This window comes from Ochotona princeps, chromosome 5 (assembly GCF_030435755.1).
Source record: "Ochotona princeps isolate mOchPri1 chromosome 5, mOchPri1.hap1, whole genome shotgun sequence".
NCBI lineage: Eukaryota > Metazoa > Chordata > Mammalia > Lagomorpha > Ochotonidae > Ochotona > Ochotona princeps.
In genome coordinates, this window is record NC_080836.1 from 72,488,024 (window position 1) to 72,513,865 (window position 25,842).

At 39.5% G+C, this 25,842-nt stretch overlaps 1 protein-coding gene across 2 annotated transcripts in view; it reads right to left on the minus strand.

Annotated features, from left to right (window-relative positions):
- The window catches only part of PGAP1 (post-GPI attachment to proteins inositol deacylase 1), a 75,142-nt gene that overhangs the window by 43,188 nt on the left and 6,112 nt on the right, over positions 1–25,842 (minus strand). Inside the window, exons 2-8 of one of the 2 annotated variants that reach the window (XM_058664777.1) lie at positions 24,889–24,989; positions 23,101–23,240; positions 22,207–22,586; positions 15,525–15,678; positions 12,945–13,120; positions 7,589–7,760; positions 4,903–5,060 (exon numbers count right to left, since the gene is read on the minus strand). In XM_058664777.1, the coding sequence (XP_058520760.1) occupies positions 4,903–5,060; positions 7,589–7,760; positions 12,945–13,120; positions 15,525–15,678; positions 22,207–22,586; positions 23,101–23,170 (1,110 nt within the window). In that variant the 5' untranslated portion in view covers positions 23,171–23,240; positions 24,889–24,989. Of the gene's footprint in view, positions 1–4,902; positions 5,061–7,588; positions 7,761–12,944; positions 13,121–15,524; positions 15,679–22,206; positions 22,587–23,100; positions 23,364–24,888; positions 24,990–25,842 lie in introns of those variants that run through there. The other variant, XM_058664778.1, reaches the window with a different exon arrangement.

A 25,842-nucleotide genomic window follows, 5' to 3' on the forward strand; every position in this document is an offset into this window, starting at 1 on the left:
CATTTTAGTTTAACTTTGAACTTAAATTAATAAGAGGTAGAGTTTAAGATTCTTTGATACATCATTGGTTACACGTGGGTTATAATGGCTATTTCTGTAATTTCAGTTTTGACTCATTATCACTTAACAGAGCCTGATAAATTAATTCTTAATCAGTGGTATGTCTGAAAAATATTTAAACCTAGAAAGATTTTTTAAAAATTATTCTGTCTGATCACAATTTTAAAACTACTGAGTGTGACCCATGCTTGCTTACTTCGAACAAGGACTCTAGTTAGTATGTATACTACTGGTTAGAGCCATAGAGCAAAACACTCCTGAAAAATAGGATCATTTGCAGATTTCTTTCTTTTTTTAAATTTTGTTTATTAACAGTTTCATAGGCTCTGGGATTCCCCCAACCCCTCCAAAAAGCCCTCCCCCCATACTGAATTCCTCCACATTGTTGTAGTAGTACAGTTCCTATCCAGTCATGATTCCTTCATTGCAGGCATGGACCATGCAGAGTTCAGCATCTTATTGTCCAGGTATCATCTGCAGATTTCTTAATGATTGCCTAGCACCCTTTAAGAGCTAGACCACTTTCATACCAGGTGATGACCTCTCTATGAACAGCATCTTACACACAACAGGGCTCATGAAATAAGCACTACTCTATTTCCCATGGGATATCTTTGTACCATCAAACAAACACTGAATTGCCATTAACAGAACTAACAGAAGAAAACAAAAATAGGAAACTAACAGTATAGCTGTGTAAAAACTGAGGCTATATACATGTTTCCTTAATAAATGAACTAGTAAAAAACATGTGCAACTTCTAAGGATTTATCATCATCCTCGTATTCTATAAATGATGTGCCTCTGGTTTTCAGTTTGTGAAAAGAATCTAGAGCTTGCTTCTTAAACTTTTATAAGCACTTGACATATTTAGAAATTACTGCTGATGCCTTACTTCATCTCACTATGGTTTGGGAGATGTTGAGTTGAGGAAGTGGTCCCAGTAGACAGTATATACCATTATCAATAATATTAAAAAAGGTCAACTTTCAATTAGTTTAGTGTATGTGGGCTAGAGCTGTTTATGACTGCTGTGATGAAAACTGCTGATGTTCATCCAAATCCCTTTTTGTGCATTTGGGGAACTTACATCACTCCAGCCTGCCTAGCTTTAAGATGCAACTGAGGGAGAATCAAGATGGTGGAATAGGGTGAGGACATGTTTAAACAGATGGAGAAATATTAGCCAGGGTAAAGCAGAAAGGGCACATTCCAGGAAATAGGACAGGACAGACTGATATCAGAGGGGTACCCGGAGACTGTTGGACACAGGAAAGCAGTGGAGACAATGGCGTGGTGTTGCAGTGACAAGACTTCCCAGCGGCATTCAGCCAGTGGTGATCTGAACTCCACCAGACTACCATGTGGGAAGGGACATTCCCCAGGAGCTCAGGTGGTAAACCCAGACAAAGAACTGCCTGTGCTGTTGGTTTGTTTGATTTGACCAGGAGCTGAAACAGAGCAGCAGATCCCAAGCAGGCAGTGCAGGAACAGGGTGGATTTCACAGCTCAAACTCCACTAGAACTAAATCTGGTGCCATCTTGTGTAAGGAGGCAAAGGTTAGGGACAGGACTCTGTATGCACTAAGCTGGGAGTGAACTCATTTCAGGGTAAGTAAATGGCAATGACACTGCATCATACAGGTTCAACCCAAAATAAGTGTAGGTATCCCAGAGACGCAATGGCCAGCAGATCCAGAACTCAACCAGTAGCATATCAAGTGCCATTTTGTAAAGTGCGGCAAAGGCTTTGAGACTGCAGGGACAACAGTGAGCTACGCTTGCAGTGACCTGGGAGTGAATTCACTGAGACTTTAGTGCATTGCACTGGTTCCAACTGAAAATAATACCAATTTTGGCAGCTTACAACTCAAATTAGTCTGTGTGGCCCTCAGACCTAATGGCCAGCAGGTTCTGGTAAGAACAGCACTGCCAATTATCTCGCTATTCAGGAATCTGGTGTCTCCATAATCCTGGGAACTGCTTGAACCAGAAGTGGGAGAAACGTTGTACAGACCATGGTGCAACAACAGCACAGGATCACAGGAGGTAGAGTGGTGACTAGGAGCTGGGGTTACAGAGACCATGGTGGAAGTCTAACATAAGAGCCCAGATCTCAAACTTGCTAGAGAGAGTGGCACAAATGACTGCAAACAAAGAGCCATGTATTAACCACAAGAAGTAAAATCAAACTGTAGCTCTCTGGGTGAAACCAGTTTAGAAACCTGCCCTAAGAAGAATCTGCTAACCAGAAGTAAAATGACGAAGTGCAAAGAGATAGAGGCACAATGAATATTACTGAAGACTCCCCCACAAAGCAGCAAAAGCCTTTGCCAACCCCAGAATTCACTGAGGAATACATCAAGAAATGGGGCATACAGAATTCAAGACTCTTGTTATAAGGCTTCTTATCAACAACAAGAAGCATGTAATACAGGAATTTGAGGAATATGTAAAACAGGAAATAGCAACACTGAAACAAAAATCAAGCAGAATTAGTGGAAATGAAGCATGCAATACACCAAATTAAAAGTTCAGGGGAAAGTGTCAATAATAAAATGAAGGAGCAGAAGAAAGAATCTCAGAGTTTCCTGTCACGAGGGGGAAACAAATAAAAATCTGAAAGCAGAACTGGGTCAACCAAAAAAAAGTATTCAAGAACTGAAAGACTTTATTAAAAGGTCAAATATAAGAGTTATGGGAGTTCCAGAAGGTGCAGAAAGAGAAGCTGGGATTAAAGGTGTACTCATATATACAAAGGTGTACACAAAGGTGTACTTTCAAAGTACACCTTTGTGTATATCAAAGTACACAAAGGTGTACTTTGTGGCCAAATGGGCTCAACTGGAAACCATAATGCTAAGGGAAGATAATGCTAAGACTGGAAGGGAAGATGTACTTTGATATACACAAAGATATACAGCAACTATGTAATGGGGACTATCACATCAAGTGGCATGTTTTTTAACTTTATGGCATTGTTAATTTCCGTTTTGCTTCCTGTTGTTGGTTTTGTTTTGTGGCTTTTCACTTGAGGGGATTTTAGCGATTCTGTAGTGGAGATTAACGTGTCCAGATGTGAGGATACAGCGGAGTGTGCATCTCTACTTCCAGATCAAGGATGGATTCCCAGTGAAACTGTTAGATGTGTCTTGACAATGGGCTGCTGGACTCTGCCACTGTACATGCCTGCAATGATGGACTTTTAACTGTTTATGAGGAACTATACTTTTGTAATGTATTGGAAGTACTCAGTGAGCGGGGGGGGGGGTAGGGGAAATCTTAGGGTCTATGGAACTGAATCATAAAATGATAACAATAAAAAAATGTGAAAACAAAAAAACCCAACATAACATAAGAAAGATGCAACTGAGTTTTCTCTAAGACCATGTGAACAGCAGTGACGTGCTGCTTCCTATGCTCTTTTCTGTATCCTAGTAATGGTGACAGCAAGACGCAGTGCCAACTTTCAGCCTGAACCTTCAATAAGACATGCTGGAAAAACCACACAGTTGAGCCTATTTTAGTAATACAATTATGGTCGTTAAGTTAAATCACTTTTCTACTTCTAATGAATATAAATGTCATATAATTGAGATAGTCTTTCAAAAGGTGTTACTCCTTAATAATAACTTATTAAGAGTCAGCATGCATGGAGAACTAAGACAGACAGACAGAAGATTATCTGAGTGCTGAAACCACAAAACTCAGATTAGAAAATGCAGAGTATCGAGGACGTCCCATCAACAACAGATTTTCATCAGAGATTCAGGAATACACGTTTCCCCCAAAGTAACACATTATGAAAGGCGTTAAGAGAAAACAGGAAAAAGCACACATAGGACTGAAGAGCCTTTTTAAAGTTCCTTCAAATGTAAGCTTCAGGATGTGGCAGCATTATCCTCCAGGACAGGCTGAAACATAAGGTATATGTGATTTTACGTGATGAAACCATCTAAGCCTACTGAAGAGTTAGCGTGTAGTTTGAGAACTTGAGCAATGAGGCCAAACAGCAGAATGGCTTAGCAAGTTTTCTTCATGCATGGCACAGCTCAGTAAATACCTATTTAGTGAATGAACAGTGATCTATTGTGAGCTAACAGAAGATAAAATGAACAAAGAAACGTGTATGAAAAGGAACAGGAATGGGACAGTGACTTCCTAGTGTCATCTCCCAAAATCAAAAGGAATGTAGTTATGACATTCTGCTGATTTTTCTCTCATGAAAGTAAACTAAGTTATATTTGAAGGTGATGTGTATACTGACTCAAGATACGAATTGAAGACTTTAATGTTCAATACACCAGAAAGCAGTCCTAAAAGAGAACTTGAGTTCATTTTACATAGGCTTTATAAACCAGTTAAAGATCAAATACTTGATATCCTGGCAGAGAAGAATGACTAACAATAACTAGAATAACTGGCCAAACAGGGTTTTTAAAAGTATGCCACCAAAGCAAAATATTTTTAAATGGGCAAATCTTTGCTCAAGTTTAGTGCTCAGGACTATGTGACAGATTTGACATTATTTCTATATATGGTTGAGCACTTATAGCTACAACTCTAACCAATGAATACACAAGAAATGATTATTCCTTAAAAATAGAAGTCATTTTCACAAAAGTGCTTAAATCCTCTTTACTTTCTATGGATATAAACATACACAATGCTGCCCTCCCAACAGTCATATTCATTCACTCATATCCCCTGTCTTTCTCACACACATGCATGGACAAGCAGCCAGCCTACACCACCAACTTAACAGTGCCTATCACTGTCCCTTTCATGTTTCCTATGTCCATTATGACTTATTCAGTAGGATTGTGAAAAAAAAAAATTTACCACAACAGATAAGGCACTGGTATGATGGCTTAATTTTGGTAGAAAGGTCAGTCCTGAACGAACTTGGTAATCCCGGAACCCTCCAGCTACAGAAAGTGTGGTTAGATTTATGTGTCGAGCATTTAGAATCCAATAGTTGTTTACAGTCATATAAAAATCTGGTGGGAAATAAAAAAGAGACATTGAAAAGTATGCAGTACACTATGTATAATAGTTAACTGAATTTTTAACCAGTACTTACCTGAAGTTCTCATTTCTTATCATACTTATCAAATATTAATGACTTTTCAACCCAGCACCCTGGGCACATCAAGCTGCTCTCATGAAAGTTCTCAGCAATGTTTACTTAGACCACTATCAAGCTGACAGGGTTCTAATACTTGGAGGGCTTGGAGCAGGAGTACCAACAGAGCATACAGGCCAAATTCTAAACAGTCTAAAGTCAAAAATCCTACTACCAAATTGGTAAACATGTTTTCTTTTCCTACTGTGACAAATGTGTCACTGAAATAATCTTTAAGACAGATTGAAGTTAGGACTTCTTAGGCACTCAGAGTTGACCAATGGACAATGAAGGTGGTAGAGATCTCCTACTGCACTAGCCCCACTCTCTTCATCCCATTTGCAGCCTGCCTTGCAAAGCATGTGTACAACTCCTAACACTATCTATAGTTTCTGCAGAGTCAGCCAGTGGCCACAACTCAAGGTTAGGAATACGACTACCTGCCCTCAGAAGAAGGCCAGCTAAGAAGCATACAGAGGCCCTGCGAGTGGGCTTGGGCTTACAGGCAAGAAAACCATGGAAGCTTGCTTACCTGGCTCACAGTCTAAAAGTAATGGCATAAGGTACAAATGGGGAGCCCCCCTCGCCTTGTGGAGAAAGGCCAGGCCAGAGCAGTTCTCTGGAGTACAGAACCCAGGAAAGGACCTTCTTCCCTCTGTTTAAGTATTACTCCCAGGTATGGTTATCAACAGGGAATCTACTTCTGAAGGTCAGAAGAATCCACAGTCTGAAATTGTTTTTTGTTTTTTCATTCTATCTTGACTTAATGAAATGAAAAACAAATACAAAACAAGAAAAAAAGAGGCTAACTAATCACAAGAAAGGTGCCCTGAACTTAAGAATCACTTTTGGCCTGACCCTAAAAACCACTTTCACCTGAGCATCACCAGCCTTCAAAATAGTAAAACCTGATTTTACTAAAAGTTCATCTCTCAAAGAATGTTTTAAAATTTACTTTTAACATTTAATTATTTTTCTAAACCTATGATCATAATTACTAGCAGTAGTTGTCATTTAAATAACTTCATGAAAATTAAAATTTTGATATTAAAAGATATTATACAAGCAAAATTTCAACTGTAAATAACTGAAAATTTATACTTCACAAGTTAATACTGTTGCATCAGGTATTTCCAGCAAATGAATTTCTTTGCCAACGTTACTAATGTTAGGGACATTTTGGAAAACTACTTTGATGTATAGCCACTAGGGGATATTTCTAACTTAACTACAATGAAAATTTTTATTAAAATAAGGATGATACAAATTTTGTTAGGTTATAAATGTAAGTTTATTGATGAGGAAGTTACTTTTAGTTATCTTTTCCCCTACTCACACACTACTTCTAGAAGCAATAAAGATAATACTGTACTAATTAATTATGTGACATCAATTACAAGTCCCTATTTTCCTTCAAAACTCTCCACAACATGATAGTATTAGCCACAGCTTTGTTTCCTATGTTATATCAATGTTCCTCAATTAACAGGCAGGACAGCCCCAATAATAAATAAGCCAGGGGCAAATACTAACTCCGCTCCCTTCTGCCTGAATGAAACCGGACCAGAATTTTATACTGGTTCTTTTTTCTATCAGACAACTGCAGAGAGAATTATGTAAAGTTCTTAATTCTCAAAAATATAGTAATGGTCCAATAAATATTTCTAATTCTGCCTCAGTTTCAGGAATTATATTGCAAATTATATTAGTAATTAAGAAAGAACATTAAACATCTATTCATCTTAACACTGGAGCAAGTGGTTAGCCAAACAGTTGAGACTCCTATGTCTGAGGTCAGGGTGTCTGGGTTCAATTTCTGGTGCCAGCCACTGTGTACCCTGGAACGTAGCAGTGATGGCTGAAATGACTGCATTCCAGCCACCCCTGTGGGAGATCTGGTTTGAGTTCCCAGCTCTGCTTCAGTCCAGCTCTGCCCCAGGCACTACTAAAATTTGAGACTGGCCAACAGATAAAAACACTCTCTCTGCCTCTGAAATGAATAAGTAAATATAAGTTTAAAATAAAAGCTAGAGATTGCTACTATTTTATTTAAATACAAGCTTATTTGGGACATGGACTGAAACAGTTAACAGCACTGAAGTTTAAGCCCATCTTAAGAAATTTGGAATTACCCTCAGGAAAAACAAAATTGAAGTTCTGTTACCCAGGGATTATAAACCACGTGTCAAACACGTTAAGGAGCTATTCACAGAGGAAACTAAGCATAGTTTCAATTACAAGCCTAAGTTGAAAGATATGGGTTATTCAGAACTGACTTGCAACTGAGCCACTGTACACGTGGATAAATTTGTAGTGCACCCTAAAGGGAACACCTGCTGAGATTTACTCTGCTAATCCTGAACAATGGGGAAGTTAGTCAGTCTTCATGTCAACAGTACTCACCTGTAATGAAACGATCTAACGGCATCACAGGAGCAACATGAGGTGTGGCTTGTGTGATGAGAAGGTTTATCAAATCCTGTTTAAAATTCTTCAATGTGAGCAATGCTCTTGCAACAAGGCCACCCATAGAATGACCAATTATTGCCACACTTTTTGGAGCAAATTCTTGACCCTATTTAAGAAACCACCACAGTATAATTAAGACTTAGCATAATAAAATACTAAATATTTCTCCTTGCATATGCAGTTACAGAAAAATTAAATCTTTCATCATAAAGTACATAAACATGTTCATAAAATTTCAGTTACTGTATACATGCTATTTTGTAATCTGCCAAACATTCTTAACAAATATATCGTGGTGTTCTGAATCAAAACCGGAATACCTGATTTAGCAAATCATGTTTGTATTATTTGTTATACTGAATGTAATCTGAGGTATAACTGTATTTGTTATGAACCAGAGTATTAGAATGTGCACAACACAAGAAACCAGATCATTTATTTGCAATTGAAAACAACAACAAAAAAAGTCAAGACAAGAGTGGTTGTTATTGTGATACACCCCTTCATCATGCTGGTATCTCTTACCCTACTGAACTTTTTCTCTGTGTACTAGGGCTTACCAACAGATCAGTGTTTCAAACATTCACTGACAACTACACTCTTTCATTAAACAATATATTAAACAAGATATAGATATAGATATGTAGCTTAAGTGCCTTTAAAACATCTTTTGCGTTTCCACCACACCCTCATCCGATTACCAAGTTTGTTTTTTAAGTTTTATTTTATTGACACATGTCCATGTGAAATGATCAATTAGAATAATTAGCATATCTGTCACTTCAAACATTTACAATTGCTTTGTGGTGAGAGCAAAGTCCTCTTTTTAGTCATTCAAATCTATAAAATCGTTATCAGTCTTTAACGTATTAAATCATTAAATCTATAATATTATCAATCTTTACCTTATTGCACAACAGGGTATCACACTTGTTCCTTCTTCCCAACTGCTCACTATTCTGTCTACCAACTCCCCACCTCCCACCCACTCTCAGGTTTTCACTGTTCTAATACTAACTTTTATGAGATCAACTTTTTTGATTCTACATATAATGAGCTCATGTGACATTCTGTGTCTGGGTTATTTTATCTAACATTATGTCATCCAGGTGAACCGACGTTGTTACAAAGAATAGGATTTCAGGTTTTTATGGCTGAGGTAACATTTCAGTTGTGTAAGTATACACTTTCTTCATCCATTCACTTATTGATGCATCCTTAACTTGATCCCGCACCTTAGCTATTTTGAATTGCACAATAAATATGGAGGTGCAGACATGTCTTCAACATACTCATTTCTTTTGCAAATATGCCTAGTACCAGGACTGCAGGATAACAGGGAAGCTCTATTTTTAATTTAAAAAAAATATATAAAAAATGATGCCAATAATTTTAGCAATATATGAAATATACACATTTCTTTACAACACAAATTCAGAAAACTAAAATGAAAAGAAAATTCTGAATTGCATACGCATTTAAGAAATTAAATTCATTTTAACAACCGTGCTTCACAGACAGCTAAGGATGCAAATTCTTTCACTGGTGAATATTACTTGGTATTCAAAAAAGAAGTAATAAAAGAAAAAATTACAAAACTACAGCCTAAGCCGAAAAACCTTGGATACATAAAAAATCAAATACAGAAATTAAAAATAAAATATAAATCTCCAGAATTATCTTTTTTTTTTTTTTGAGGTAGACAAACAGGGCTTCCATTTACTGGTTCCCCCCCAATATTTCTGCCACAGCTGAAGTTAGGCCAAGCCAGAGCTTGGAGCTCAAACTGGGTTTCCCATATAGGTGACAAGGACCCAGCTCCGTGAGCTGCTGCCTTCCAGGGTCTGCACTCTAAGGAAGCTGGGTTAACAGTCAAGGCCAAGATTTGAAATCAGACACTCCAAGTGGGATGCAGGTATCCTAACCAGTATTTTCTCTGCCAGGCCAAACATACATTTCTCTTTGTGTTTACGCTGTACTATTGAGATTTGTACTTTTTTGTGTTGGCATGTTAGTTATCATTCTTTCACTTTTAATAAAGCAATCCGTTAAACATTTCTTATAGGCCTAAACTAGGAGTGATGCATTCCTTCAGTTTTCAAGGTTTTTTTGTTGTTGTTGTTGTTGTTTTGGAAAGTCTATTTTTCTTCATCTCTGAAGGATAATTTCACTAGGTGTATTCATTTCTAACATCTTAGGATAGTTTTAAATCTATAAAAAATTTCATAGAATTTCTTGCTACCCCTATTAATACTGTATAGCAGTATATTTACCACAAATAATGAACCTTACCCAGCTTCTGCCAATTTTTTAGATAAGCTTCTTCTAACCCTTCCTCCTCCTTGCTGCCTCTAGTGATCAACACTCTGTGTTCTGGTTTTCACTGTTACTGTTTTAGCTCCAATATATGGGAAAGAACACATAAAATACATCTTTCTGGGTCTGGTTTATTTCACTAACATGCCTTCTAGGTCTATCCATTTTGCTACAAATGACAGGATTTCATACTTTCAATGGCTGAATACTACTCACTTGTGTACATATATCACATTTTCTTTACCCATTCCTCTGATGATAAAGTTTCAGTTCATTACATATCTTTCCTATTGTCAACAGCACTGACATTAACATGGTAGAGGGGGTATTTTTTTGATACAAGGATTTAATCTGTTTTGATAATATTTTTGGCTTTCAATTTTATTTCAGAACTTTGAACACTTCTTACTTTCCTGGAATACAGTTTCAGCATAGAAATTTATTGCTATTCATTCTGAAGGACATTTTTGTAGATATGGAATATTAAAAGATTCCTCCCAATACAAGCATCTTTTAAAAATATATATTTTATTGGAAAGGCAGGTCAGATTTACAGAGACAGAGAGACAAAGATCTGTCATCCACTGGTTCACTGCCCAAGTGGCCACAACAGAACCAAGAGCCCAGAGCCTGCTCTGAGTATCTCATGTGGGTGCAGGATCCCAAGGCTTTGGGCCATCCTCTCCTGCTTTCCCAACCCATAAGTAGAAAGCTGGATGGGAAGTTGAGCAGCCAGGACACAAACAGGTGCCCACATGGGATCCCAGCTCATGCAAGGCAAGGATTTATCCATTGAGCCATTGCCCTAGGCCCCAAAACAAACATCTTAAGATCCCTAAGATATTAAAGCCTTCTTGTGTGGTTTTCTTGCTTTATCTTGTTTTTGGTTTTCATTACTCTTTAATTTTAAAAATATTTATTTTAAAGTCAAAGTTACAGAGTGAAGGAGAAAAAGAGAGAGCTAGAGATCTTGCATTTGCTGACTGATTCCCTAGATGGCCACAATAGCGGCAATGGGCCAGCTCAAAGCTGGGAGCCAGCAGCTTCTTCCAGCCCTTCCACATCCATAGCAGGGACCCAACCACTCAGATCATCCTTCACTGCTTTTCCCAGGACACTGGCAGGGAGTTAGATTGGAAGTGGAACAGCCAGGACACAAACTGGTGCTATGGGATGCTGGTGTCACAGCTGGATGCTTTTCCCACTATATCACAAGGCCAGTTTGAGCTTTTACTTTTTCTGGTGAGAAAGTAGTGGAAAATTTTAATTGATTTTCCCTGTAAAAAAAAGAGGATTTTTTTTCTGATTGATTTTAGAAACCCTTTCTCTGATGTAGGACATTGTGACTCTAGAAGATCAGGGAGCACAGAATTATGATTGATTGGATAATATTTGTATTAGAACAACTGAATGGATACCTTTTGTATAACTGATTGGATATCATTTGTATAAGAACAGTTGAGTGGACAGCATATGTATGAGAACACTCGGTCAAATATACAAGGCAAAAGCAGTTCCAAACAGAAGTATAGAAACAGTTGATGGATTTTGCTGATAAGCTCAATACCTCCACCCTTATCCTATATGACCCTCAGTATATAGAGTCTGATGCCCCTAATAAACTTTGGCTTTCAACCATCAGTCAGAGTCCACGCGTGTTGTTATCGGCTCTGTGCACCAAGTCCATTGCTGCAGGACAGCAACACTCTGACTCGGGGTCTTCTTTCTCACAGCCCAGCGCATCTAGCTGCTCGAGCAGTCCCAAATTCCAGTTCTGTGCCTTCCTCAATGCAGTGGTATCTACGTTCTGAACTTGCTCTCTGCCTGTTTGCCAATGGTCTGATAAATTGCTTCTAATGAAAATGCCATGAAAATAACAGAACTCACTTTTTGCAGGGAGCAAAGTCCTTTGCTGTTTGGTTGGCTAACATTAATAAATAGGTATCATGCTCAGTCTGATAACTTTTTATATATTCAGGCAGTCTAAACTATACAATCTAGTAAGAGCTACTCAATCATGGCTAGAAGCACAAATCTACACCAGCGGCTTTTAGGGCAAACATTGTGTTCCTCAATTATATATAAGTTAAACAATATTTTTCTGAATTAAGCATAAAAAAGGTTTCCCCAGGCAGGTATTTGGCACATGCTGCATATCACAACCATATCCCATATTGAAGTTCCTACTTGAAGTCTTTGCCACTCTGTTTTTGATTAAACTTCATACTAATGCCTCCTTCCCAATGGAGGCACCAGGTGATGGTTGAAAAATGTATGTCACTGGCAACCAAATAGGAGATCAGGATTTCCCAGGCACCTGTTTTCAGACTGTCCTAGCTCTGGTTTTTTGAAAATTTGGTAAATGAACCAATGAGCAGAAGGCATATCCCTTTCTCTTCTCCCCTCCTTCCTCTCCACAATCTTTCAAATAAAATGAAAAAAAAAATTAAGTTTATAAAGTTTCTTGCAAATTTAATTTAAATTTCAAAACCAGCACTAAGTCCACAACACCAAGCTCTGCCTCCCTGTCCCCTCAAACAAAAAAAAAAGGTCTGTGGTCATCTTTGCTTCAACTTCCACATAAACAAATATATGATTTAAAACACAGTGAATCAGAGTTGGCATAATGGGTTATGCCTTCACCGGCAATGAAGGCATCCCACGTGGGTACTAATTTAAGTCCCAGGTGCTCCACTTATAATCCAGCTCCCTGCTATTGCACCTGGGAAAACAGCAGAAGATGACCCAAGAGGATGGGAGAGCAGGAAGAAGCTTCTGGCTCTGGCCTCGCCCATCCCTGGCCTTGCACAGTGAACCAGTGGAGGAAAGACCACTTTTTCTCTGTCTCTCCCTCTCTCACTAACTCTGCCTTTCAAGTAAATTAAAATAAATTTTTAAATAAACAAATTACACATAGTGCCTTAAAAAAACCAAAAATATACCGACAGGTTGTACCATACCATTGCTTGCTTACCTTGTAGAGTTTAAGAATTGTTTTAATGCACTCATGTACAAACTTGGTCTGCTTCTGAAGACTGCCGCCATACAGTGCCACCAGCTCCTCATTGAAGTTCACACTAAAGAAGTCAAAGTGGTATTTGAAGTCAATGTCTTCTGCTTTTCTAAGTGCAATAGAGCCAATAGAACGAACTGCAGAGAAGAATGAAGTGCACATTCAAAAAACTTTAAAGTTTCATCCATTCTTGCTTCCAATCTCTTTATAAATAACTGTAGCATCATTAACGGTAACAGTTTAACAAGTGCAAACAACAGCTGCACACTTTGAATACAACATACCCCAAATATTTTCAAACAAGCCACTCATACTCTACTAGCTTCCCCTTTAGTTCAGGCAATAGTAGCTAAAAAGAACAGTGAATATTATTTGATGAGAAAGAAAGAAGAATGTTGTCACTTTACTGGGGATTTTAAAAACTAGAAGGTTCTCACAAGCAATATCTGCTCATTTTGGGTTTTAAATCCTCACACTTGTTTCTTTTGCACGTAACATCCAATCCATCAGTAAATCCTGCCATGCTCTACTTTCAAATGCATTCCCAATTGTGGCCTCTCTTCATTTCTACCTTTCATGCCTAATCCAAGAATCACCACCTCTTGCCTGTTTCCCACTCTCATTTTGTAAAATAAACTAGACATGGTAATTTATGTATTATACAACTTACTAAGTAAAGTACATACTTCAGTATACTGACCATCTCTAACATGCACCATATAGCCATATCTGACATTTAACGTTTAGACAGGTTTTAATCACCTCAGAAGTAAAATTCTGCTTGTCAGCAGTCACCCTTCATTATTACACCTGTCCCAATCCAACAACAAGCACTACTTTCTGTTGCTACATATTTGCCTATTCTGGAATTTAATATAAGGAGTCACACAGTACATGTTTTTTTTTGTGATGGGCTTCTTTTACCTCTCAATATTTTCAAGCTTTATCCACATGTGGCATGTATTAGTAGTCCATTCCCACCTATTGACTACCATTATTTTTTTTAATGCCATTATTATTTTCCATGATACAGTTTTGTAGGTTTTGGTATATTATACCTACATTATTATATTTTTTAGTAACAGGTACAAGCTTAGCATTTTGCTGTTTAAGCATATCGCAGCATTGCAGGTACATGCAGACAAAGAAAACCAAGTAACATATTGCCAGGGTATATTTGTTTCATTGGGAGTCCTCTTTTTATTTAGGAGTATCTTCACTTTCTGGGATTCTGATTGCCATTATATAGTTCTTCTACGAAAATATTTTTTTAAATGTACCAAAAATAAACTGATTTTTATTTCCCATGAAATTTTTGAAGTACAGTTTATTTTGGTACCCAAAAAAGTTTGAATCCATGCCTAGTTTAGCTTTTTTTATATCAAACTTTTTCCCATGAACTTTCTGGAAGATTCCTTGAATATGCAATTTCAAAACTGGCACCAAAATTAACTTATTATTTCATGGACTTCCTGGAGAACTGATGTATAACCTACAGCTACTCATCCATTCTCATTTCTCTTTACTTTCTCCAGGTTCAGTGTCTTGGATTCACCAGGGATATTCTAGCCTCAGAGCCCTCCTCCAGGCACATTCAATCCCTTGTCACACTCAAGCCTCTACTCAACTGTCATCTTCCAGTGGGCTCCCTGACTATCTAAACTAAACCAGCCACCTCCCGGAATGTTCATCATCTAACCTCTTCTTTGTTTTTGTTGTTGTTGTTTTTTAAAAGTTTTTAACATTGCAGACCAATCTTATTGGTAATGACCTTTCCAAAAGAATGTTAAGTTTAAATGAAAATACAATGTGTCTTGGCTATTTTGAATCCCTAATACCAGGAACACTACTTGGTTCACTGTAGGTACTCCACAAATGTTTGCTAAATGAATAGCAGGCATATAAGTAATTATAGTACATGTTGGAACAATTCTGGTGTCACTGCATAGCAATTCTCATCCACTTAATAACCAAGAAAGCAGATTTTAGTTGAAAATTGCTTCCAGATTTGTTGACCGTTAAATGAGAAATAACTACAGTATCTCTAGGCCAACACTCAATAATCTGTACATAATACTGAAAGCTGCACAGATGTTTTTCTTACCCTCTCTTGTGTTCCCCTCAGTACCTCTACATCTAGTTCCAATAGCTCCAAAAGAAAGAAACAAATCTCTTCTCTTGTCCAACATAACAGAGAACTTGCTTCTCCAACAAATGCTTCAAGATTCTAATTCTTTGTATCTTCCACTTCCAACAGAAACAGTTGCCTACATGGATTCCTGAAAGTCCATCATCCAGGTATCACACCCACCATCTTATTCTTTTTCCTCCTCCTCACTGTTGGCAAAGTTGTCTTTATTCTTTTCCAGGAACTTCTCACATGTATCTCTCAAGAGAAAATGTCACATATTTGAGTCTCCTAATATGCCCAACACAGTACTTAACATGAAGCAAGCATTTCATTCACTTTTTCTGATTTTTTGAGGAAGTATGTGATTCAAATTCTTGAATTAAATTGTAGACCTTTTAAAATGTACTTACCTTGCTTGTAGCTTCCAGCATTCCCAGGAAGAAAGAGAACTGGAATACCCGTCAAAGGGAGAATTTTGTGTTCTTCAGCGTAGGATCCTTCTCCATAAAGATATAATTCATATGCTGGATAGCGTTTTGCCAGTTTCTTTGGAAGTTCTATTTTCTACAGCAAAGAAAAAAAACACCTTCAGTTTAAACATTTTATAAACACAACTCAATTTCACTGTAATTCTGAATTACACAACTATATACTCTTCAGAAAAAGCATGAAATTGGACTCCTGAAATTCTAAAGAAAGCAAGTTATGGAAAATAGCCCCACAGTGACAGAAAAGAACTGCTTAATGTCACAAAGTTAAATATTTAACATAGCTGAAAATGTACTTAATTTACTATCAATACCAATTATGCTTGGACATGAATAAATGCTTTCCATTCTTCAATTCTTGTTTGCCAATTTAAACTGTTTCATGATGTCCCTCCTTTCTCCCAGACCCTGCTGTATATTCCAGCTGTAATATCCTCTAAGGCAAGTTAAGTTTGTTTTATAATGCAGCTTTCTGACCTCTGAACTTAGTATGTTCTGACCTATAATTTGTATCACAGATTAACTAAAATCCCCAGACATGTTTTGGTCAAGACATGCACATTCTTATCATAAACATTTCAGTGAATCGGCACCTGCTTCAGTTTTCATGGACCAGGTGCACGGTTTGTAAGCAAGCCTTAAATTACTCCGCAACTCATATCATTTTTTTTTTCACAAATGAGCCATGGGGTTCCACCATTTTTTTCAACATAAGTTAGATCATCTTCCAAAATGTAGGACAGAAGCCATCAGAACTGAACCAGCTACACTGGACAAGTGAAGTGGACTACAATAAAGTAATAACCTAGGATTGCTATATGTACAGTTATGTGCTTGATAAAAAAAAAAAACTTAACTACTGAATTTCAAAAGCTCTAAATATTATTGACTACTGAAAAAAACCTCACTATTCTAAACAGGCCACAATTCTGAACACTCATGCACATTCCTGAACATCCTCTTGCAGTATTATCATAAACAATCTGTGTCAATGATACTATGGAAACAACTGCTGAGACTGTGCACTTACTAAGATATGAGCAACTGGAATTATTTCTTTAACTATTCTAAATATAGAAATACTAACTCCCATATATACTCTGTATTATACAGATATCACAATTCACATTAATCTTAATAATAATTACACACATTATATAATCAAAAGTGAAAGTAACACTTTTTTTAGGTACAAATTAATCAGAAAGAAAATGCAACAGAACAAAGAAATGTGTCTTAACTCTTTCCAATTTAATATTTCAAAACAAATATTTAATTCTCTGGAGAAAGGAAAAAATTGTATGGATATTTTATAGTGAGAAATAACATTCAAACATATGAGAGACAAAGAGACAATCACAGACAAAAAATAGAAAGGAATGAAGGGGAAGGAGAGAGGAAGGAGGGGGAGGGAAGGGAGACAAGAGGACCATGGCATTTAAGAAGAAAATTCCTACCAGCAGAACTCCAATCACTTTATGTAGATAATTTTAAACGAGCAACCTCTTCAAGACACCTATGATTAAAATCAATTATTTTTATACTTATATTCTCTCCACAAACTGCCTGTTGTCTCTCCTTTGATCTTGCCTTGGTACAGGCAAGATCACTGATCAGTAGCCTAAATTCCTTTCCAAAAATCAAAATTCCAGTAAACTACCAGAAAACTCTGACTTAAGACACTAAAGTCTTTATTTTCTAATTTATCTTTTAAAACCAAAACTCTAAAAGTCTGATATCCATAACTGACCAATAAATAAATAAATAATCAAAATGGACACCAGCAGTTTTTAAGGTCTTACAAAGAGTGGTCAGCTCAGCTCTCTGCTCACCAATTCCTAAGCAGAGTCCTGGAGATTCTCATTTAATTTAAATGAACAAATAAACACTCCAGGACAAGTGAATCATTCAGATTGGTTTGTCTCCCTGTCAGAATTTTCCTAGGAAAACACCTGCTGCATACGTTATGTGTTTTATCCGTGTGTGTGTGTATGCATGCGCATGTGCTATCTATGGCTTACAGAAAGAACTCCTTAAAAATTTGGCTCTAATTATTCTTAGCTACTTCCTCATAACTTAGACACAGCATGTTTCAAAATCAAACATGCAAAAGGATGTACCCCTGGTCCTTCAGCCACCCAGTTAGCCTAGCTGGAAGGCAATCAATATTATTAGTTTATGCCTCAAAAATTATTTGAAATATATACAAAAATTGATACATATATAAACCTGGATATGTATACAGTTCATTTCCTCCTTATAAACACCGAAAATGCAATGCCCGTTTCTAACTTCACATATGCATGCAAGTTTGCTTCTGCACTTTGTAAACTCAAGTTGCATCTACATTTTATGGTTCAATTCCCTGCAACCTTTCTAAGGCCTCTGAACACCCAATACAAGCTTTGATGCTCTCTCTCTGAAAACTCTTGTAAGCATTCTCTTAAAACTACAACACTACAGGGCCCGGCGACGTGGCCTAGCAGCTGAAGTCCTCACCTTGAACACGCCGGGATCCCATATGGGCGCCGGTTCTAATCCCGGCAGCTCCGCTTCCCACCCAGCTCCCTGCTTGTGGCCTGGGAAAGCAGTTGAGGACGGCCCAATGCATTGGGACTCTGCACCCGCGTGGGAGGCCCGGAAGAGGTTCCTGGTTCCTGGCTTCGGATCGGCATGCATTGGCCGTTGCGGCTCACTTGGGGAGTGAATCATTGGACGGAAGATCTTCCTCTCTGTCTCTCCTCCTCTCTGTATATCTGACTTTGTAGTAAAATAAATAAATCTTAAAAAAAAAAAAAAACACTACAACACTACAGTGTATTATAACCATACATTATATTCCTGTCTGCCTCCTTAAATTATAAAGACATAAAGGCATAAAGTCTGATTTACTGCCAATCCATTCACATCCACACTAAGTGTCCAGATACATCTAGCATAAAGTAGTCATTCCATAACACTTGCTAAATAAACATCACACTTCATAACAAAATATGATTTATACTTTCCTTTTAAAAACGATTTATTTATATATATATTTATTTGAAAAAGCAGAGCAGCAGTAAGAGACGAGAAAGCGAGAGAAATCTACCCTGTTTACTCCCCATAAAGCCACAATACCCAGGTCCAGGCCAGGGCCAAGCTCCCACATGGAGGGCAGGTCCAGGCACCTTGGCCATCTTCTACTGCCTTCCCAGGCACATTAGCAGGAAGTTGGATCAGAAGTGGAGCAGCCATGACTCAAAGCAGCATCCAACATGGGACATGGGCAGCCCAAGCTGTGGCACAACCAACTGTCACAGCACCAGCCAGTTGCCATTAGAAGAACCCTGAGGTCACACAAATGAAGATACTTAAGCACACTGCTGTATGAGAAATAACTCAAAGGCTCCCACATCTACATTTATCTAAAGTGCGCTGCTGCTAAATGTAAATTTCATCTTACTATCATAAGGCAAAATCTTATAGAGGGTCATACCTACTTTGCCTGATAGATTTAGCTGTGTGTATAAGATGTTTAGCAAACTGGCTGGCAGGTCTAGGACAATTTGCAGCCAGAGGATGATTAGAGATAACCAATAATTTTAAATTAAAACTTTGTTTTGGCAAAGGTTTTTAATTGCTTTCCCACTTTTATTTTGAAAAATGGACATAAAATCAATCATGCTTCAATTATCTTTCTATTTCTCTCTTTGGCTGGCCAAAAAGATGCAAGTGAGCAGAAGGAAGAAAGAAAGGAATCGAGAGAGAAGAAATTCGAATATGAAGATATCTTACATGCTAGCTATGAGTTTGAACAACAAGAGGACTGTAAGCAACAGTTAAAAGTTACTACTCAGCCATTAAAAAAATATAAATTCTAGAGGCCAAGCTCAGTAGCCTAGCAGCTGGGGTCCTCGCCTTGCACATGCCAGGATCCCATAGGGGTGCTGGTTCATGTTCTGGCTGCCCTGCTTCCCATCCAGCTCCCTGCTTGTGGCCTGGGAAAGCAGTCCCAAATGACCCAAAGCCCTGGGAACCTGCACCCACGTAGGAGACCCAGAAGCTCCTGGTTTTGAGAAGGCTCAAACAAACAAACAAAAAAAGAAATCCTACCATTTGCAACAAAATGGTTCCAACTAGAGCCCATTATGCTCAGTGAAACAAGCAAATCCCCAAAAGACAAATATCATATGCTCTCTCTGATAAAAGGCAACCTTCACACAAAACACAAGATCAGTAGATATATAGGTGAACATGTATATAAGTATATTCACCTAGGGGAACTGTACAATGGAAACTAGCCTATCAGGAAGTGAAGATACGGTGCAGCATGCATCTCTATTCCTGAGTAAAAGAGAGACTCCCAGTGAAACTGTTAAATATATCATGACAATAGGATGCTGGACTCTACCATTGTCTATACCTACAATGTCATGATACAATTAAGCAGCAGAATGATGGACTTGGGACTGTTTCTGGAGGTCTATACTATTATAATAGAGGAAAAACAGTGGGGGCAGGGGAGGGATTTGGGGTGGCGATGGTGAGGAGGGGAAACCCTGTGAGTATGGATCTGTATCATGAAAAAAAAAAAGGAAACAATATCTAAAATATCCTTATAACATTTTTACTCATAAAAACTATTTGGTCTGAACAGAAGGATTTTATTTACAGGAAAATTTAGCTTTATTAAAAGTTGCTCTCTTCTCTAGGCAGATTTTTATTGGACTTGCTCAACAAAACAACGTGGGTGCAAATTAAAGCGCTGAGAGTCAAACATAAACACTGTAGTGAAACACAGCTTTTTATAACAACAAAAATGTGCTGAAAATGTGGATCAACAGCTCCTGACGCTGTAATTATAAATATGCATATTAACAGGGTCAGAAACCACCCCCAAAAGGCAATCTGAACCAAAATAACTAGACTACTCCACAAGAACAACAAAAGTGACTGTTCTGCATCAGCGACACCAATTTTCCATTTCCCATCAATTTTATAAGGATTGCATAGCTTGTTCTCAACACCACAGAAAGCAATTTTTACTACTTGCAAATACTAAAATAGCTTCAATAACTAGGTAATCCAAAAATCAGTGGGAATTAGTAATGTACTGTTCCAAAATGATTTTATTTTAATCAAAATCTTCAATGCTGCAAAAATCAAAGTGACCTACTTGAATCTATTGGGATTTTCCTATTAAAACATAGGAGATCATAAGAGCTCTGTTTCCAGCTTAACAGAACAAAAAGTGGAGCCCATGTCCTTAAGTACATAGCTTCTAATACACACGTAGCAGCATGTTGGCTCAGGAATGAACAGAAATAACAGTAACACGCTAAAATATTCCCCCTCCATAACATCCAAAAGCAAATGTTTCCACTCCCTTGCAATCACTGATGCAAAGTCAAAATAAGGATTTCAAAGCAAATGAAATCTAAAATGTCCATAATTTTACCCATGAGAAGGGATACCTTCAGGCAATTCAAACAGTAACAAGTCTTAAGATCTAAATAATAGCAGCATAATCAAATCCACTTCCTCCATAATGATTTCTACAAGAAGCCATTCCAAATCACATCCTTATCCACAAGAAAAAAAGGATGTGCTCCGGTCTTCTAAAAACGCACTTTATCAGTACGCAGCTGAGTGCAAATATGTCTTACGGATGTTAGCAGACATTTCACGATTAACAGATGCACTTATCAATTAGGAAAATTAATCATGAAAAAATTCTATGGACAGTCATGTAACTGTCATGTAATTTGTCACCATCTCCTTTTACAGTTGCTCATGAATGAAATTCTAAACTCCACTACGCAGAACTAACGAAGCAAATAATTGAGAACTTTCAACTAGAAATGAGGAGATGGGGCAAGGAGAGAAAGTCCAGTTCTCCTTCGCATTGAGCACACAGTAAGAAAACAAAAATAACACTGGGAAATAGATTCTGCATGCAACTGGCAAGAGGCGGGCCGCCTCACGACCTGTATAAACACAGGTAGGCACGCACATGCAGGAACCCACACCTACAGCACAGGTGAGCCTGCAGCATCTCTGCACGAAGGGCAACCTGGATAGTTTCCAGTGTAATTATTCATGAGGTCAGGTTTCACCTGGAGCCTCTACGACGGCCAGGGGAAGTAACTAAGACCTTATTCTTGTGCGGCTACACTGTGCAGACGCTCGGTTCCTTTCTGGAAAAGCGACATCTGACGTCCGAATCTCCGGGAGCGTGGGAAGCAAAGGAGGGGCACCTGTTAAAGCAGGAAGGCGAGGAGTGCGGGGTTCGGATCTGGGAAGAAGGGCAGAGGTGGTCTCTCCGGGGCTGGTCTAAGGATCTGGAGCCGGCGAGTGGGGCGCAGGGGCAAGGGTGCAACTACGGCGAGGGTGGGGAGGACGCTCGGGAAGTCATCTGTCAAACACCCCATTGTAAAAGAACACACAAAAGGCAGCTGAGGAGTCTGAGGGGTGTCGGCGGAGTCTTCAGGGCAGAGCGAATATACAGGAGCGAAGTCCAAGGGGTACGAAGAACCACGACCGGGAGGGTTAGGAACCCACAGAAGGACCGGGCGCGAGGAGCCAGGTCCCCGGAGCAACCCCGGGGAGGGCGGGACCTTACCTGATACTCCGGGTACTCAAACATGTAGCTCATGCTGCACTTGTTCTCCTCAAAGCCGAAGAAGACATCCCACAGCCCCACGGTCGCCAGGAAGACCATAAACACATAGAACGCCAGGTTCCAGAGGTTGACTGAGTGAAGGAACATGGTGGTGCTGCCGCCGCCGCCGCCGCGGGGCCGGGAGCCCAGACCCAGCGAGCTCGAGAACGCCCGGCCGTCCGCGCCGGAGCCGAGCCTCAGCCACGGCGCGCGTGCGCGTCGCCAGCCTTCCCGCGAGCCCGCCGCGCAGTACGCCTGCGCGCAGCCCGCCCGCCGCTCCGGGGCCTTGGAGCCTACCGGAGAGGGAGGGTGGAGGCGGCCTGTACAGGGGGAGTGCCAATCTGCGGGATGAGAGAAAGAGCGAGAAAGTGGAGTGGGCTGGGCTGGGCTGGAGGGTCTAGGGAAAAAAAGCGGGGGAGTGTAGGGTGAGGAAGGGGCTGGCGGAAGGGGAGGGGAGCCCTGGAGGAGGAGAAGGGCCGGCCGGGGGTGGATGGAGAAGGGACCGAGCCGGAGCCCAGACACCGTGAGTGACCGGGAGAGGCCGGGCCAGGGGAGAAGGAACTAGGGTCCTGTGACCATCAGCTGTCACATGGCAAACACCTCTCCCTGCAGCAGTTTAAAAATCTCCCCCGTTCAATCGTGAAACGCCTCTAGCCTTAGCAATTTGGGTTCGCCCAACAGCAACAGCGCATTCCCAGCCCTGTGGACCAGTTAGCTTGAGTAGGGAACAAACGGCTTTCTTCCTTCTTTGAGTGCTTGAGCGCTGATTTTGGCTCACAAAAATCCTCCCTAGTCTTAAAAAAAAAAAAAAAAGTTCCCAGAACGCCTGTCGGCACCGACTCCCCCAACAGGTACCTGAGTGATGGGTTTGGCGCTGATTTGCCTGGCTCGTCAGAAACCATCCTTTTGGAAGCTGGGACCACATAACCGGGAGGCAGTTTCGCTCAGGTTTTCACAGCCGATTCCCAAACGGCTTGATTGATTTTGAAGAGTTTCTGTTCGGTTTTACACAAAGAAAGGAGTAAACAGCAGCTGAAAGCCATGCATAATCACAGGAGTGTTAAGAGGAGAAAGACAGGCACGGCTCTCTAATGCTGCCCCAATGGCAGACGAGTGTGTGAGGTGTAGCTCACTGAAGAATTCTCCTTAGAATGGTTTTGACAGTAACTGATTTTGATTTCACCTGTACTAATTTCCTGGCTCGCTCGCTCGCTCTCATGCTGTGTGTGTATGAGAGAGAAAATTTGGCTATGATACACACATGGATTTTAAAACTAAAAGGAAGCTTATAGTTCATCTGTGCAACACCCCAATATTCAGAATAAGAAACCGTGGAAGAGAGGTGAAGTCTAGATATTCTTTATACCACACAGAAACAATCACAAGTCTAAGCAAATACAGCTGGCTGCTGGTTATGGAATGTTGGAGAAGGAAAATAGGGGGAACGTGCCGGAAAGAAGCTCTCCATGTAGGCACATGCATTCAGGACATGAGTGACAGGTCTGGGATGGGGGCAAGGATTCTGCTGATCAGCAGGGTAACTGTTAAGTGATGAGAGTAATTTGAGATGTGTCATGGATGAAATGCTTCATAAGGTGACGTGTACCCTTGAGACTATTGTCTTTTATATCCTATTGATAGGACTAGAATGTGTTAAATTTGCAAAATTACACCAACATGACTGGATCCAGAAAAACCCGTTTTGGTGAGCTAGATGGTTAGTAATCAGTGTGATATCACATGCTACAGGGTTTTACATAGTTCAGCCTGCAGAGAGCACACCTGCAGTGTGGGGTCCACTCTCCAGTGCACTCGGAGGATGACATCAGGGGCAGGATTTAAGCTACAGATAAAAGGGGGGACACATTGAATCAAGAACTCAAGAAAAGTCTGTCCTTTCGTCTGTTAGCATACTGTGAGCAATATTACAACAAATCAAGGGTGAATGCACACTGCCTTAGCTATGCTCCTCACTGTGCACACAAGTCACGAGGCTCTGTTAAAATACATATATATTTTTATCATATATGTATATCGGGCTGATTCAGTAGTTCTAAGATGGGGCCTAAGGATCTGCAGGTCTCAGGAAACCTGTGACATGAATTACGCTAATCAGTGGACAACATTGAGCAGCAAGGATCATCTGTCCTGCCACAGCTACAGTGAGAAAACCCTGAACCGAAGGTGACAGCTAACTTGTTGGCAGGTTTTCATTATCTTTGGCAACCTGCCTGGATTATCTACTTAGGTGGGATAGGGACAATGGATTCTTTATGCTTGTAATCTTTGTATTCTTAACCTTTTTCTCCTAGCCATTATTGCCCTATCCTGAATTCACTTCTGTTTGTATCTGACCTAATCCTACTATCGCTGGACTTTCTAAGAGCTTTGTTAAATTCCTTAAACTCCTGTCTGTCTCACTCACCAACTTCCAACTATACCAACATGTTGGTATAGTCTAGCTCTGAACTTTGACACTAATGTGTCCCAGTACTAGGGAGAAAATGATTTTAAAAACCTGAATTACTTTTGAGAAACACTTGTTTAAAAAGTTTTTCATGTTTCTAGTCAATTTCCACTCCTTCAAACCATCACTTCTCAAGTTTCAAAATCTCTTCACCACTCTTGTAAATTAGTACCTACCCATATCTCCATATTTACAGAGATAATTTTGATTTTCAGGTGCATATTGCTTCAGCTCCTCATTCCAAACTCCATTTCTTCCAAAGTTCTTGGACGAATGCCTAACAAACAATAAGCACTATTAGTGTAGTTTGTTGGACATCAAAAGCAACTACTCGTTTTTGGGTTTTAGTTGCCATCCCACCCCTTATTCATTTCTGGAAATCAGTCTTCCCCATTCTATTGTCCCTTCTTCAATGCACTTCATGGATATAGGTTTAGGTTTTACTTATTGAAAAGGAAGCAAAGCTCTCCCTGTAGCTATCACGTGCCCCCTTGTCTTCTCATCCTAGTTAGGGTTCCCACAGATGTGATATATACTTATCTCCCATGTCGTGTTTTCCATTTTTTGTCTCAACATCGCTCTTTTTGTTCCATCTACGTAATACAACTTTTTTTTTTTTTTGCAAAGGTAACCATTGACCTGTTAGAAGTCCAGCTGGGGCCTTGCATTGTGGTACAACTGGGTTAATCCACTGTCTGCAATTCTGACTTCTGATTGAGCCCCCACTAGTGGACTTCCAATACAGCTCCCTGCTAATCAGCCTACAAAGAGGAAGATGGCCCAAGTCCTTGGGCCCATGCCACCCATATAAGAGACCTGGATGGAGTTCCTGGCTTCTGGCCTTGGGCTATGCAGCTTTGGCTGTTGCAGGCATCTGGGGAGTAATCAGCACATGGAAGATCTTTTTGTGTCTCCTATTACTCTTTCAAAAGAAAAATCCAATTGATATATTTTAGTCTTGATCTTTCTGCTGCATTTTCCAGAAACACTGTTTTCATTGTTCTAAACCCTCTTCCTACTCAGGTGACCTGACTCCATCCCATGCAATTCTGCCCATCCCTTGAATGTTATTAATCGAATCATTCTGCTTCACAACATGAAATCCTATGGTGACTCATCAGTGCCTCAGC